Source organism: Aquarana catesbeiana, linkage group LG05 (assembly GCF_042186555.1).
Source record: "Aquarana catesbeiana isolate 2022-GZ linkage group LG05, ASM4218655v1, whole genome shotgun sequence".
Classification (NCBI taxonomy): domain Eukaryota; kingdom Metazoa; phylum Chordata; class Amphibia; order Anura; family Ranidae; genus Aquarana; species Aquarana catesbeiana.
The window spans coordinates 459,533,312-459,550,692 of NC_133328.1; the positions used below are offsets into that span (position 1 = coordinate 459,533,312).

At 40.8% G+C, this 17,381-nt stretch overlaps 1 protein-coding gene across 10 annotated transcripts in view; it reads right to left on the bottom strand.

Moving 5' to 3' along the window:
- Positions 1–17,381, bottom strand: part of PTPRM (protein tyrosine phosphatase receptor type M) — a 1,075,005-nt gene that overhangs the window by 191,105 nt on the left and 866,519 nt on the right. For all 10 annotated transcript variants that reach the window (XM_073631370.1, XM_073631374.1, XM_073631369.1 and 7 more), the window contains 2 exons: positions 9,043–9,130; positions 1,967–2,043 (listed from right to left, as the gene is read on the bottom strand). In XM_073631370.1, the coding sequence (XP_073487471.1) occupies positions 1,967–2,043; positions 9,043–9,130 (165 nt within the window). The remainder of the gene's footprint in view (positions 1–1,966; positions 2,044–9,042; positions 9,131–17,381) is intronic.

The window sequence follows — 17,381 nt, forward strand, 5'->3', positions numbered from 1 at the left end:
TTGTAAAGTGCTGCACAAACTGCTGGCGTTATATAAATACTGTATAATAATAATAAAAATATAAACCAAGTTTCCTCTTCTAAGCAAGCTTGGTTTATTTTTGTTACGCTCCTCTGGACTATCTCCAGTACTGCTTCCATGACCAAATAATCAATGCCTTAGATGACATGATCTCTGCTGATATGAAGAATCGGTCAGTCTGAACTTTGAATCTCCCCTTTAGCAAAGATCATGTGAACAATTGCCTAGGTGTTTAGTTATTTAATCCACACTGGAAGCAACCTGGAGAACATTATTTCAAGGAAAGGTATGCATTTAAATCCTTCTGTTAGTCTTGGGTCTATGGAGCCCAGGTAAGTAAAAAACAACTGAAATCTAAGGACAGCATGCAATGCCAGGAGTTTATTGGTAAAAGCTTCTAACAGCATTTTGCGTAAGACTGAAAATCTGTTTCATTCTGACTAGAACCTTATAATTCATTATGCAGTGCTTTTCCTAAGCAAGCGTACAATATGAAAGGTATAAAGATAATAGCTATAATCCATTATACTGTACTTTTACACTACAGTACAGCATCAGTCAATGCTAAAGTTTTTAAGTGGCACCTTCACTAAAAGTGCACTTACATGCTTCCATTAAAATTTTATAAAGGAGTTTCTCAAAGTTGGACCTATAGAATTCTGTGGGGATCACCTGTACTGGAGTGACCAAGGGAAAGGTAGATTTTAGCCAGAAAATCTAAAGATTGCTGAAGGGAAAGACCGGCTGAGCTATTTAAGAATGTATAAGGCGTGTTTTTAAATCAGGGGTGCTGGGTAAAGGATAGCGTTACTTCCTCCGAATGTATGTTATCCTTTAAAAGAAGCCTGTAGTGTTTGTATTTACCTGAAACATTAATTGTAATATTTGATTCTTTTTGTTTTTTTAAAGTTGAACACCATGATAAGTAAAAATCTTCCCTTGCGGTGGGGCTACCCCTGCATTGCAATGGTTAAATGTTGGTTTAGTGTACCAGAAAAAGCACTTTTACTTACCCAATTCTCCGCTCCCACAAGCTGACTCAGTTTAACCCTTGCAGTGCAGAGGCTCCCCCACAGCCCCAGGGATAAGCTTTAATCCCTTGGCACCAACCACAGGCAAACATGTCGCCTCTTGGCGGGTTGGCCTTGTTACCGAGTGGCCCCATATTTGCATGAAATGATGCAAATACAGCTGTGCCGAGAGTGCACACCCTTGCGATTGGGAGCTTTCCGGTCATGTGACCACTGTGACAGCCAACCACAGCGATCACAAGATCATAAACCCCACCCTGTCTCCTGGCATCCTAAACCTCTTAAAGACCCGGGAGGCACCAGCGCCAGGACGTTAAATATGTAATTTAAAGCAACTTTTTGAGTTCAGAAAACATATTGCAATTAATATAATGAAGTCTTCTGCCCAGCTAGCAGAATAACATTCTAGTCTTTCTATCACATATGAAAAATGTATCACTCTTAACTGTGCTGCAAGAAGGATTTTAATAAATAAGTCATCACAGCAGTAACACATCCCTATTCAGATGCATAGCTGGAGGTTTCAATTGAATAAAGTGAGCAGCAAAGCAAGCAGTATCTGCTAAGCTGTCTCATTAGCTAATTCATAATGCTCTGACTTTGTCATGTTTTAAAATGTTTATTTTTAAAACAAATAATCCTCCCATGTGTGTGTGTGTGTGTGTGTGTGTGGGGGTTAGGGTTGGTCCACTGCAGGGGTTAACTGCTTGTTTCTGTCTAGAAGACTTGGTAAACCAGTGTACTGATCCACTGCACCCTCTTCTGCACTATGCTCCAGTATTCTCAGGTCCTCTGACATCGTTAAGACCAATCCTGAGACCATCGATTCGATCAAGCTGATTACAAACATTCAGATGTGCTTGGTATACCTGATCTTAACAAATTGTTGAATAAAATAATTATAGAATACGTACATCAATAAAGTTTCCATTGATATAGTCTGAGCTGGCTTCATCTTCAATACTCTGCAGTCTCACTCTGGAATGATCATCTGCAACAAATTTAGAGTTATGATTTTAAATGCTTGCTGAACATTTAACACTACTGCTTTAATTCTTCAGGAATGAATCCACAAGGCATAGCAGTTATGTTACACCTCATATCTAGCTGAATCAAACTAGCAACTCAAAATCATGAATACTGTACAGCACATGACTTTTAAAGTGTCTAGATGCAGGTACAAATGTGCTGAGAGGAATAGGGGAAGAAGGACAGCAATGGGATCTAGAATTAAATAATGGGAGGAATCCTTGTCATTTGTTTTACTTCCTGCTTACCTCTACTACCCAATCAAGAACTAGTCCAGTACAGTATCTCACAAAAGTGAGTACACCCCTCTCATTTTTGTTATCATTTTATTATTTCTTTTCATGTGACAACACTGAAGAAATTACACTTTGCTACAATGTAAAGTAGTGAGTGTACAGCTTGTATAACAGTGTAAATGTGCTGTCCCCTCAAAATAACTCAACACACAGCCATTAATGTCTAAACTGCTGACAACAAAAGTGAGTACACCCCTAAGTGAAAATGTCTAAATTAGGTCCAATTAGCCATTTTCCCTCCCCGGTGTCATGAAACCCATTAGTGCTACAAGGTATCAGGTGTGAATGGGGAGCAGGTGTGTTAAATTTGGTGTTATTGCTCTCACACTCTCGTACTGGTCACTGGAAGTTCAATATGGCACCTCATGGCAAAGAACTCTCTAAGGATCTAAAAAAAAAAAGGTTGCTCTACATAAAGATTGCCTAGGCTATAAGAAGATTGCGAATACCCTGAAACTGAGCTGCAGAATGGTGGCCAAGACCATACAGCAGTTTAACAGGACAGGTTCCACTCAGAACAGGCATTGCCATGGTCGACCAAAGAAGTTGAGGGGACATGCTCAGCATCATATCCAGAGGTTGTCTTTGGGAAATAGATGTATGAGTGCTGCCAGCATTGCTGCAGAGGTTGAAGGGGTGGGGGGTCAACCTGTCAGTGCTCAGACCATACGTCGCACACTGCATCAAATTGGTCTGCATGGCTGTCTTCCCCGAAGGAAGCCTCTTCTAAAGATGATGCACAAGAAAACCCGCAAACAGTTTGTTGAAGACAAGCAGACTAAGGGCATGGATTACTGGAACCATGTCCTGTTGTCTGATGACACCAAGATAGACTTTTTTGGTTCAGATGGTGTCAAGCGTGTGTGGCAGCAACCAGGAGAGGAGTACAAAGAAAAGTGTATCTTGCCTACAGTAAAACATGGTGGTGGGAATGTCATGGTCTGGGGCTGCATGAGTACTGCCGGCACTGGGGATCTACAGTTCATTGAGGGAACCATGAATGCCAACATGTACTGTGACATACTGAAGCAGAGCATGATCCACTCCCTTCAGAGACTGAGCCGCAGGGCAGTATTCCAACATGATAACGACCCCAAACACACCTCCAAGACAAGCACTGCCTTGCTAAAGAAGCTGAGGGTAAAGGTGATGGACTGACCAAGCATGTCTCCAGATCTAAACCATATTGAGCATCTGTGGGGCATCCTCGAATGGAAGGTGGAGGAGCGCAAGGTCACTAACATCCACCAGCTCTGTGATGTTGTCATGGAGGAGTGGAAGAGGACTCCAGTGGCAATCTGTGAAGCTCTGGTGAACTCCATGCACAAGAGGGTTAAGGCAGCGCTGGGAAATTATGGTGGCCACACAAAATATTGACACTTTGGGCCAGTTTGGATATTCTCACTTAGGGGTGTACTCACTTTTGTTGCCAGCGGTTTAGACATTAATGGCTGTGCGTTGAGTTATTTTGAGGAAACAGCAAATTTACACTGTTATACAAGCTGTACACTCACTACTTTATATTGTTGCAAACTGTCATTTCTTCAGTGTTGTCACACGAAAAGATATAATAAAATATTTACAAAAATGTGAGGGGTGTACTTACTTTTGTGAGCTACTGTATATATACACAGCTAAGGTGCTAGGTGCCAGGAATGCTTTATTTTATATAATGATGTAATCAAAAAGCTGTGTGTCCTTAAATGACTTTATCAAGAAACAAAATACATTTGGAACTAGCGGGACTTTTGAATAGTCCAATGCAGCATTTAAAGGGCAGTAGAAGGTATAGCTAAGTTTGATTTATCCTAGGCGCTAAGATGATTTAAAAGTGTGATTATTTCCAAACAGGAAACTTATTTTTAGGATATTTTGTCATTTTTAATTGGAAAATTATGTTTTGACAAAATGGACGAACACTCCCAGATTACATTTTACAGACATACTACAAATACAAGCTCTGATTCTATGCCATTCTGCATATCTGTAATCTACCTTTCTGCAGGGTTCCTATTGGGGAATGTTCTTTTAGATTCTTGTACAGATTAGAAAAAAAGACGTTGGTTATTTGATTGTTCCTGCTTTCTAAATTAGAGAAGGTGTAAACATCTCTGAGGCATAACACATTTCACAAATCCGTGGCTTTATTACTAATATGTGAATTAAAAGGATGTGCCATTGTAACAAGTTAGATTATCTAGCTTACCCAGTTTCTGAATAACTTTGGAATGGAATTAGAAAACTTAAGTCTTCACAGATTCCCAAAAGGTCTGTCGAATTAAATAAAAATGGGTCTTGGCCCGTTGCTCTGAGCTAGCTGCTTTTGCTCATTGTAATAAATTACTTTTCTTCCTGATGGCACAATTCCTTATTATGTATTTCCCTTACATGATGATAAGACATAGCCTAGTTCCTAATGCACCACAGGGCTTAATTATGCTCTAGTATCAAAAAGTCAACAGTGTCAGCAAGTGACAGTCAGTCTCATGTAATGCTAAAAGCTATAGATCTGTAATTAAAATTATTGGTATGCCAATACTGTTCTACTTTACTAGAAAACAACCGAGTAGAACACGTCAGTCCACTAGACGATGATAATGGTTTGGAAGAGAGTGTGGTAGTGGACAGTGAATTATTAGTAATAAATAATAATAATAATTACAAAAATAGATCCTGCACAGCTCTTTGTGAACTAGAACAATCCTATTTACCAGTGTTAAAACCAATGTTATTTTTTTACTTAAATAAAGTCTTGCAGATTGTTTGTTTGTCTTACTAGTCTTATTGGGTCTATCTACTTCAAACTGATTAGGTAGATTCAAAATGTAAACAGAGATCTTCATAGCTGTTAATTATCTATCCAGCTATTTTTCATATGTTTAGGCTAAACTGAATTTAACCCCTTAGCACCGACCGTATGCACATTTGCGTTCTCGGCTTTCAGGAGTTATAACGGGGTGTTGCCTGCAGCTGCAGGCAGTTGGCTCCTTAGGGATAACAACCGATGTGGCTAAAAGCTGACTGGTTATGATCCCAAATGAACTGGAGGAGACATAAAATAAATAAGTAAAAAAATTTTTTTCAAGCGCTCGTCCGCCGCGAGCTCGCGCAGCAAAGAAAAATCGCACCCGCATATGTGAACAGTGTTCAAATCACACATGTGAGGTATCGCCGCAATAATCAGAGTGAGAGCAATAATTCTAGTAAAAGACTTCCTCTGTAACTCTAACCTGGTAACCATTAATTTTTTTAAAGCGTCGTCTTTGGAGATTTTTACGTACTGTAGTTTGTCGCCATTCCACGAGCGGGCGCAATTTCAAAGCATGACATGTTAGGTATCTATTTACTCGGTGTAACATCATCATTCACATTATACAAAAAATTGGGCTAGCTTTACGGTTTCGTTTTTTTATAACTCACGAAAGTGTCTTTTTTCCCAAAAAAAGTGCGTTTGAAAGACCGCTGTGCAAATACCGTGTTACAAAAAATATTGCAATGAGCACCATTTTATTCTCTAGGGTCTCTGCTAAAAAAATATAAATAATGTTTGGGGGTTCTAGGTAATTTTGTGGCAAATAATACAGATTTAAACTTGTAAGCAACAAATGTCAGAAATAGACTTAGGCGTGAAACAATGTACTCAAATTCAAAATTGCTGATCTATAAAAAGAGAGTAGCGCCCCCCTGCTGCAAGGGGTGCATGCAGAACTTTTTTTCATTGCACACCATTGTGAACTGACACCAAAGGAAACAAGGCATTTGTCTTGTCCTGTGCTGGTATTGTGCTGGACAAGGCTGACAAGAGTAGCCTTAGTGGACCTAGTGTAAACGATCCCTACAATTTTTTCTTTTTTTTTTAAAAACAAAGATCGTATACATAAAAAAAAAAACAAAAACACCTAAATATAATGAACCCTGAACCATAATATATAGTTTCCCTTAAAACAAAGTAAACTTTTCATTTACTGGGTGGATGCAAAGAGCCAGCTACTAATACACAGGCCTATGAACGCTTGCTTGCTTGTATTGTTTAAACTGTTTCAGAGCCATGCTATCAATAGTTAATTTTGTATAGGATGAAGGGAACTCTTCAATCTGATCACCCAGGGCAACGACACAGACCATCAATAAACAGAGCAATGTGGCTTTTACCAGTCATGCCCTGTGTTCTCAATTGTTTAATCAGCTCTGTTAAAGGAACATGTTGGAAAATTTTTATCAATCAGCAGCTGCACCTGCTTTTTGGCGTTTTCTAATAGGTGCTGCTATCAGAATAAAATGTACTGGCGGGACCACCTGTGTGGTGGTCCCGCCAGTACAATCTGTTTTTAGTACAATCTGTTTTTCATTCAGCCCTCTAACTGAAAAAAAAAAAACTAATAATGTATAGCCAACTTAACAACTGGCTGATAAAACAGCAGGAAAGAGATAGGATCAGGGTGGGGTTGGAACATGCCTGATTCCTGACAATAAATGATGAGTCTGCATGGTGGCATGTGGATTATATATGATTTTGGTACAGCAAAGCTAACAGAGATGTTTAAATATGAATGCAATATTTAGGGTTGCAATTTTAAAGTGTTTTTTATAATTATAAAAAAAAAATACTCTAGTTCTGCTTTAAGATGCCAATTGTCCAAATCTGTATCCATATTGGTCAAAATTGGGAATGATCAGACCCAAGAAATTCCTTACTCTACTTTAAAAATCACTTACCAACCCGGCCAATTCTGACACTTTGCTCCTACATGGAAAAATCATAATTTTTTTTGCTAGAAAATTACACAGAACCCCCAAACATTATAAATGTTTTTTTAGCAGAGACCCTAGAGAATACAATGGTGGTCATTGCAACTTTTTATCTTGCAGCGCAGCAATTTTTCAAACGCGTTTTTTTGGGAAAGAAAACAGTTTCATGCTTTATAAAAAAAGCAAAACAGTAAAGTTAGCCCAATTTTTTTTTCATAATGTGAAAGATGAAGTAAATAGAAACCTAAAATGTCATGCTTCAAAATTGCACACGCTCGTGGAATGGCGCCAAACTTCGGTACTTAAAAATCCCCATAGGTGATGCTTTAAAAAATTTTACTGGTTACATGTTTTGAGTTACAGAAGAGGTCTAGGGCTTGAATTATTGCTCTTGCTCTAACGTTCCTGGCAACACCTCACATGTGTGGTTTCAACACCGTTTTCATATGTGGGCGGGACTTATGTATGCGTTCGATTCTGCGTGCGAGCACACGGGGACAGGGGCACTTTGCTTTTTTTTTTTTTATTGTTAATTTTACTTAAAAAATGTTAATTGACACTTTAGAAAAAAAATTGATCACTTTTATTCCTATTACAAGGAATGTAAACATCCCTTGTAATAGGAATATGGCATGATCGGACCTCTTTACAGTGAGATAGGGGGTCAATAAGACCCCACATCTCACCTCTAGGCTGGGAAGCCTAAAATAAAAAAAAAAAAAAGAAAACAATCACGCTTCCCAGCCGAGGCGGCGATGGTTTTTTGAATACAGAGGCCGGGGGTGACGTCATAACATCGCGCCCAGCCTCCGACGATCATAGAGACTCCGGCGACCATCTGATCCGCCAGAGATCTCTATGGTAGACATACGAGGCCAGCGGATCCGTTCTCCGACTCACCGATCTCAGCGGTGAGTCGGTAGAAGCATCGGAGGGCAGCGGGAGGGGGGTTGTCCCCTCTCGCTGCCTGTAAGAACGATCGAGTGGCTGACCCGCCACTATGCTCATTCTTATGGTGTAGGGAATCACTGGCTGAAAATGGCAATATCTGAATAATGCCTCTAGCTGCAGGCATCATTCAGATACATCCCCACAAACCCAGGACATCCTAGGATGTCCCACAGTTAGCAAGTGGTTAAAAGTAAAGACTGACATTAACATTTGCATTAATGATATTTCTCCTTGTGCTTCTGGTTATGCAAACAGTCCTTTATTAGGTCACAATAGAGCCACATTTATGTTGATTAAAAAAAAACGTAGATAGAAAGCGCAAACTTGTTTAGCCATCATAAAGAAATTGTAACTTAATAATGTAATAAAGTTTTGTTTTTTAAACCTGTTCTATGTACTAAATCTTCACATAGAATTAGTGTTACCTCTGCTGAGAAGGTACTAACCTTAAAGGAGGAAATTGATTCTGATTTTGTAAGTTTGTGCATAATATTCTATACAGCAGGAAGTTTTTAAATATATGCCTGCTCTTTGGGCTAAGATGATTTATTTAACAGGCACAAAATTTGTAACCTTTTCTTCTGAATGATCTACGGATGTTTCACATTTGTAAAGGTTATAAATTTGCCTGTGTAATGAAATCTTTAATTTCAGCCTGGAATCTCTCTGAAGCAAAAACCTGTAACCTGAGATAAATGGGTGCATAATTACCAGGCACTCACAACCTTGAAACACAGCAAAATTATCACAAAATTAGCTCCATCCTGACTCTAGGTCTTGAAGGGTTAATCCACATATTTAATTTGCTAGCTTCAGCATTCATTAGGCAAAGATAATACTGCTTGGGGGCTTAAAATATAATTGTCCTCAAAGTGCATGCTGGGAAATTGTTCTGGTCAGTTTTATCAGAGCAGCCACTGCAATGGAATCATATGCAGTGCCACTATTGTACTGTCAAGACTTACATGCTATGATATTTCCATATCTGTTCTTCATTCTGTTCTCGTCTTTCTTTGCTGAGTCCCACGGTGCTGCCTGTCCTTCAAAGAAGCTCTGGAAAAAAAAAGAGTCACAAAACATTATGCCACATAGAGGGAGGGGAAAATCCACACTCCAAGGTTAGGAGCAGAATTACAGCGAGAACTTCCTAATAGAACTAGAAAAATGCCAGCTTGACTGAAGTAACAGAAATGACTGCCTCAGTTGTTCACAAGATGATTTAATTATCTGGAGATCTAACCGAAAAATCATGTCTGCTTCATTTGAGCAATACGCAAGGTGCAATTTACGTTGTCACTATCACACATTCCTTTCAAAGCAGTGCCACCCAAGCTTCCTCTCTAGATAATGAGCCAAGAATAAACTGTAATAGGAACATAAATGGAGACAATGATAGACAATACAGTATTCTGATAAGTTGTTAAGCTGTGCATATGCTAGTTATTTCGATAACAAACAAATGGCCATTTACAGGCACAATCAAGAGGTATGATTTTAGTATGGCCTACATTGTGGATGCAAACATAGCTCATGAAACTGAGGAAAACTTTAGTCAAACATTTTAAAAGGGACATTAAAAGTGATAGTGCAAAGCACAAAAATATGGTATCAAGCATCCTCTAAAGTAGTTCCCATAGAACTATGTGAAGACCTAGAAGGTCATGACACGAATAGTTTAGCGGTATAGTGAAGTGTCTTTTTATTTACAATGCTCAGATGCAGGTGTAGGCCCCTTTAACTCTATTTCCCACAACTCCCTAGGTTTCTTAACATGCACAGGGAGTATAAATTCCTCATCTTCCTTCTCTTAGGAGCTCATACCTGATGAGGCTGAGGTAGCTGGGCAAGTGACCTGCAGCCAGGAGAGAGGTCCTCTACCATTGGAGCAAGTGGGCAGCCATGCCTGAGCCCAACAGAACGCAAACTCCCTAGCTGCAGGGAGCCCCTCACCAATTGCTACCAGAGTACTCCAGATCCAGTGGGGTGGCCCTTTGTGCGTTAGATACCTCCAGTTGTTCACCTGGTTTTCACTGAGAGGGATGGTGTTTTCTAGGAAAATCACAAGTAGCTGTGTTCTGAACTGTTTTACTTGTGAAGAATATGCTTTGCAGCCACATATTACCCTGCTTGAGTCACAGAGACATTGCTGTGAAGAGTCAGTGTTTGTGCAGGATTCATTATTTAGCAGGGTATGCTTGTTTTGCCAACCTAAGACTGGTTTGCATTATTACTTTTAACTTTGCACCTCTTTAGTAAATTGCAAGTTACAGTTATCCCATCTGTTTATTCGTTCGATAACCTATTCTCGTACGAGATTAAAAGTTAAACTCAACCTGCAATGAGTTTCTTCCCAGGGAACCTTGAAAGTAGCGAAGATGTAACAAGGGATTGAAGCCTTCCCTACTCCAATCAAAATGGACCAAACTATTTGGGTGGAGTAACTTTTTAAACTAACTAAGGCAGCCCATAGATGATTTGATTTTCTTTCCTTCCACTATAGCTTAGATTCCCCAATCAACACAATCAGCATTAATGGAGGAATGCCTCACGCAGCACTATTGTGTTCAGTCGGCTGGGCAGGGGGGGCACAGGGAGCCTTACTGGCTGGCAGAACATAATGATTACTGCTATCAGCTATAATCTGACAGGCTAGTTGTACCCAAGTTGATCCATCGATCAACCTGCCCATACTTGGATCGAATGTTAGCCAGTCCCTGCTGAACTGGTTGCATTGCAATCCATATATGGCTGGCTTAACCTCCCTGGCGGTATGATTATGTCAGATTTTTGGGTCTCAAATTGGTACATTTTGCATAGAAATTTGGCGTTTTATATTGTAGGCCTGTAATTCTTAACACTAACACACTTAAATCTGTCCAAACAAGAGTCTAGATAGATATCCCGGGTATGATAAAGTTTGAAACACAAAATCATAAATCGTAACATAATAAATAAATATAAATAATTATAAAAAATAATAATATAATAATAAAATTAATCCCCACGATTCACTATCGCTCAATTCTGCAAGTGTTCTAATTTACTATCGCTGTTTTCTAGCTGGTCTAAAACAACTTTTGACGTAAAGGGACACTTTTTGGTTGCTATGGACAAGCTCCAGTTTCCAGGCAGAAAGAACAGTATATACCATATAAAACTGCATGCAGGGCACTGGACAAAGCACTGGGGACAAAAGGGATGTGAAATGATTTCATACAGTACTGTAATTCATTTTTTGAATTTGCCGCCAGGCTCCGCCCCGTGCTTCGCGCCGCTCGCAGGGAACGGAGCCTGGCACAGAGAGGCTTCGGAGGAGACAGAGCCCACAGACACTGCGGGAGACATCGCAGGATCCTGGGGTCAAGGTAAGTAAAACCTCACCAGGATCCTGCAGTGTAATCCCGAGTGCGGCTCTGGGTTACCGCTAATGGGACTGAAATTTAACCCCGAGCCACACTCGGGATTACCGTCAGGGAGGCTATGATCTATATATATATATATATATATATATATATATATATATATATATATATATATATATATATATACAGTTGTGCTCATAAGTTTACATACCCTGGTAGAATTTATGATTTCTTGCCCATTTTTCAGAGAATAGGAATGATAACAAAAAAACTTTTCTTTCACTCATGGTTAGTGTTTGGCTGAAGCCATTTATTATCAATCAACTGTGTTTACGCTTTTTAAATCATAATGAGAACAAAAACTACCCAAATGACCCTGATCACAAGTTTACATACCCTGCTGATTTTGGCCTGATAACATGCACACAAGTTTACACAAAGGAGTTTGAATGGCTATTAAAAGTAACCATCCTGAATTTGCCGCCTGGCTCAGCCCCCATGCGTTGCGACGCTCGCAGGGAACAGAGCCTGGCACACAGAGGCTTCGGGCGGAGGACAGAGCCCACAGACACAGCGGGGGGACATCGCAGGGTCCTGGGGACAAGGTAAGTACACTGCACCAGGATCCTACAATGCAATCCCGAATGTGGCTTGGGGTTACCGCTAATGGTACTGAAATTTAACCCCAAGCCACACTCAGGAAAACCACCAGGGAGGTTAAGTAACATAACAGGGAAGGTCACTAAAAGCTATAGAAGCACAAAATACCTAGCAAGTTACACAGATGACAATAGGATAAACCACCACTGCATGACTCTAGACCTGTATTGAAATATCACTTTTCAATAAAGCTTTGTGAAAAAAGAAAAAATTAAACAGTGTGATGCACTGGGATCATCATATCGACTCTGCATCTCCTAGCATATACAAGCAGCAGGGTGACCAGTGTGACTTGCTGGTGTGAACCTGCCCTTATAACAGGGATCGTCAACCCATCGATTGTAATCTACTCGTCGATCATGGGCAGGTGATGGGTGGATCACGTCCCTTGTTTGCTGACCCTGGAACCTTGAGAAGAGGGGCAGCAGGGGCAGCATTTAGTGGAACTGATGGGCTTTATTTTCCTCCCAGCAGCAGCTGAGTTTCGGCAATGCCCGCATCTCCCTCTCTCCCTCCTACCGGCATTCAGCTGCTACAGGGAGGAAATTACAGCCCATCAGTTCCACTAAATGCCATCCCTCTCCAGGTTCCTCTTCCTTGTAATGCCTGTCCTTGTGTGCTCTCTTGCCCCCCTCCCCACAGCGCTGCTGGGCTCCCCTCCTCAACTCTCCCACTGCTGCTTTCAGGATGGAGAGCAGAAAAGGGGTCAGTAAATGTGCCATTTACCTGCACCGTCCTTTTCTGCATGAACACAGTCAGTGATCTGTACCAAACACTGACTGTGTTCATCTGCAGCATGGTCAAATGTGTTTACTATGCTTCAGTTGGCGAATGAACAGGAAGCTGCTCAGCACTTCCCATTCATTCACTGTCCAGTGCAGCTGAGACTGCAGAGAAAGGGACTGGGGAATCTCTGTCCTCAGTCCATTTTTCTGTCTCAAAAGTGAGACAGCAGGGGTCTGTTTAGATCCCTGGTATTTCACCAACCAACCCCCCCCCAATTGGGCTCCAGAAAAACATGTAAAAAATATATATATATATATACTACTGTAAACAAATACAATTTTTAAAAAATATTAAAGAAAAAATAATACAAAAAACAATACTGATGTTGTCCACCACCCTACTGACACCAACCTATGCCCTGCTGACACCGTCCACTGCTTTACTGACACCTTCCACTGCCCTTTTGACACCATCCATTGCTCTACTGACACTGTCCTCTGCCATACTGATACTGTCCTCTGCTCTATTGACACTATCCTCTGCTCTACTGACACCATCCTCTGCTCTACTGACACCATCCTATGCTCTACTGAAACCATCCTCTGCCCTATTGATACCGTCCTCTGCTCTACTGACACCATCCACTGCTCTAATGACTGACACCGTCCATTGCTCTACTGACACTATCCACTGTTTTACTGACACCATCCACTGCTCTACTGACACCATCCACTGCTCTACTGACACCATCCACTGCTCTACTGACACTGTCCTCTGCCATACTGATACTGTCCTCTGCTCTATTGACACTATCCTCTGCTCTACTGACACCATCCTATGCTCTACTGAAACCATCCTCTGCCCTATTGATACCGTCCTCTGCTCTACTGACACCATCCACTGCTCTAATGACTGACACCGTCCATTGCTCTACTGACACTATCCACTGCTTTACTGACACCATCCACTGCTCTACTGACACCATCCACTGCTCTACTGACACTGTCCACTGCTCTACTGACACCATCCTCTGCCCTACTGACACCATCCACTGCTTTACTGACCAACACCATCCACTGCCCTACTGACACCATGTACTGATCTACTGATACTGTCCTCTGCTCAACACCATCTACTGCCCTACTGACACTGTCCACTGCTCTACTGACTGACACCGTCCATTGCCCTACTGACACTATCCACTGCTTTACTGACACCGTTCACTGCTCTACTGACACCATCCGCTGCTCTACTGACACTGTCCACTGCTCTACTGACACCATCCACTGCCCTACTGACACCGTCCTCTGCCCTCTTGACAACATCCACTGCTTTACTTACCGACACCATCCACAGCCATACTGACACCATCCACTGCCTACTGACATTGTCCTCTGCTCTACTAACACCATCCATTGTCCTACTGACACCAAGATCTGCTCAACTGACACTGTCCACTGCCCTACTGACACCATCCTCTGCCCTACTGACACTGTCCACTGCTCTACTGACTGACACTGTCCACTGCTCTACTGGCTGACACTGTCCACTGCTCTACTGGCTGACACTGTCCACTTTTTAGATAGGCTACATTTTTACAGTGACGTTTGTTTTATTATGTTTTTCTAAGATTTCCCTGCTATTTAGTTAGGCCTTGCTGATTAATTTCTTTAAAAAAAAAAAAAAAAAGCAAGCAATGCTTGATATACTGACAAAACAAATTAAGTAGAACTCCAACAAAAAATGCTATTCGCGGATAGAATGGGGAAGGGATACAATCTCAGGCTTCTATTATATAATCCCCGCTGGGCAGATTTACCCTCGGATGCAAGCCATTTGGTCCCGGTGATTTATTAATGTTAAGTTTCTCAAGTCTAATTTTAATTCTGTCCTCTGTTAACCATGGAGGTGCTTCCTGTGTTGTGTCATAAGGATAAACACTGCAGTTTTGGTTACTGAAGCCCCCCGATTCACTCGTGAAGACTGAGGAGAAGAATAAATTCAATACCTTCGCCATCTCCCCATCCTTTGTAACCAGATGTCCTTCCTCATTCTTTATGGGGCCAATATGGTCTGTCCTTCCTTTTTTACTGTTTACATACTTAAAGAATTTCTTGGGATTTTTTTTGCTCTCCTCCACTATATGTCTTTCATGTTCTATCTTAGCCGTCCTAATTGCACCCTTACATTTCTTGTTGCATTCTTTATAAAGTCTGAATGCTGAGGATGATCCCTCAACTTTGTATTTTTTTGAAGGCCTTCTCATTTGCTTTTATATGCATTTTTACATTGGAGTTAAGCCATCCAGGACTTTTGTTCGCTCTTTTAAATTTATTACCCAATGGGATACATTGGCTAATGCCCTTATTTAATATACTCTTAAAGCAAACCCATCTCTCCTCCGTATTCTTTGTTCCTAATATTTTATCCCAATCTATGCCTTTTAGCAAGGTTTGTAGTTTAGTGAAGTTGGCTCTTTTGAAATTCAGTGTCTTCGTATTCCCTTTAGGTTTCCTAATTGTGTGATTTATACTGAAACTAATTGACCTGTGATCGCTGTTACCTAAATTGCCCTGTATTTCCACATCCGTGATCAGGTCTATTGTTGGTAATCAGTAGATCCAGTAATGTTTTATTTCTAGTTGGTGCGTCTACTATCTGACCCATAAAATTGTCCTGCAAGACATTAAGGAACTGGCTAGCCTTAAATGAATGTGCGGTTCCCTCCGCCCAGTCTATGTCTGGATAATTGAAATCCCCCATTATGATAACACTTCCCATCCTTGCTGCTAATCCAAATTTTGATAGGAGATCTGTCTCCACTTCCTCCCTCAGGTTAGGGGGCCTATAGCATACTCCCAGTATTATTTTCCCCTTAGCTTCATCCCTTTGGAGCTCTACCCATAAGGATTCCACCTCCTCCCTAGCTCCCTCAGTGATGTCATCTCTCACATTCACATCTACATTATTCTTGATATATAGGCATACCCCTCCCCCTTTTTTACCCTCTCTATCCTTGCGGTAAAGGGTATACCCTTGAATGTTTGCCAGTCAATCATGAAAGCTGTTGAACCAGGTCTCTGAAATTCCAACAAAATCCAAATCCTCCTCGTACAACAGTATCTCTAGTTCAACCATCTTGTCCGCCATGCTCCTGGCATTGGTGAACATGCCACATAGTTTAGACCAGTCGCATATTGTCCTCGTATTGGGTGTTTCGAGATTGCAACTAGGATTTGCTACTAAACTTACCTTGTGTTTTTGTGCTTTGGTCAACCTACCACTAATGCCCCCAATACTACCCTCTGGAATATCTTCTCCGCTGACTATCTCTACCTCTGGACCCTCCCCCCCATCACCTAGTTTTAAAAACCCTCTAACTTTTTGGCCCTCTTCATTCCCAGCAGATCTGCACCCTCCTCATTTAGGTGCAGTCCGTTCCTTCTATAGTACCAGTTATCGACTGAGAAGTCGGCCCAGTCCTCCAGGAACCCAAACCCCTCCTTACTACACCAGCTCTTTTCTTTCCCTGTTGTGTTACTGGTGCAGAGAGTACGGAAGATCTTTCAGACCCCTTGGCAGCAGCACAACCACTACAGTGCAAATATTGTCTTACATTATAGAAGTGACTCCCAGAAACACTGCAGAATCTTGATTGCTAGTGATATACTGATTTGGACATCAGGGACATGATGCCATATCCCAATGAGAGCCAATCCACAAAAGACAGCAAGACATCAGTAAAATGCTAACAGTGTTTGTAAACCTTCCCCACCCTATCCATAGTTAAGGAAGATGCTGGCTGAAGTTCTGCCTTAGGTCATTTAATAAATAAACTTTTTATCACTCTCTTTGCCCAATATTGTGTAACCGTACCCATAATATACAAATTAAATCTCCTTATTCACTCATACCCAGAACTACACTGGACAGGCCTAGTTCTCTTCAACTGGCATGACAATATATAAGTATATTCACATGCAGTTCTTCTGAACATCCGGTATTTTTTGCCAAGAAAAATAGTAAGACAAAAGCTTTGCCTTGAAATTGTTTATTTGGCTAATTTCTATAAATTACATCTTCTTCTGGTGATACAATTCCATGTAATCTACCAGGTAGACAGCATCAAACTTAGGCCCTCTGGATCATGTTTTAGAGTGATGTTTGGAATTATTTATTATTTATTTATTTATGGAATCTGATACATGTTTCTGCCCAAACAACCTTCAATATTTTCATCTTAAAAGCTAGCTACTTTTTCCTTTTCTGCGACACATAATGAACACGGTGGAAAGGCAGTAAAACATATAACTGCTGAGTACCTTAGAAAGATTTGTTGGTATAAATCTAGCAGAAAAAAATCCTGACAGAGCAAATTAGACTTCTGCTAGGGATGTCATGGGGTCAGTTCAAAATGTTACATGAAAATCAAAGAATTTCAGTTTTCATTTAAGATAGAAACCCAACACACTGCTCAAGAGCCACACATTCTATTTAGAACTCTAAGGTTTTCGTTTAAATGAAAAACACATCAGGAACCAAACCCTCCTAGTGAG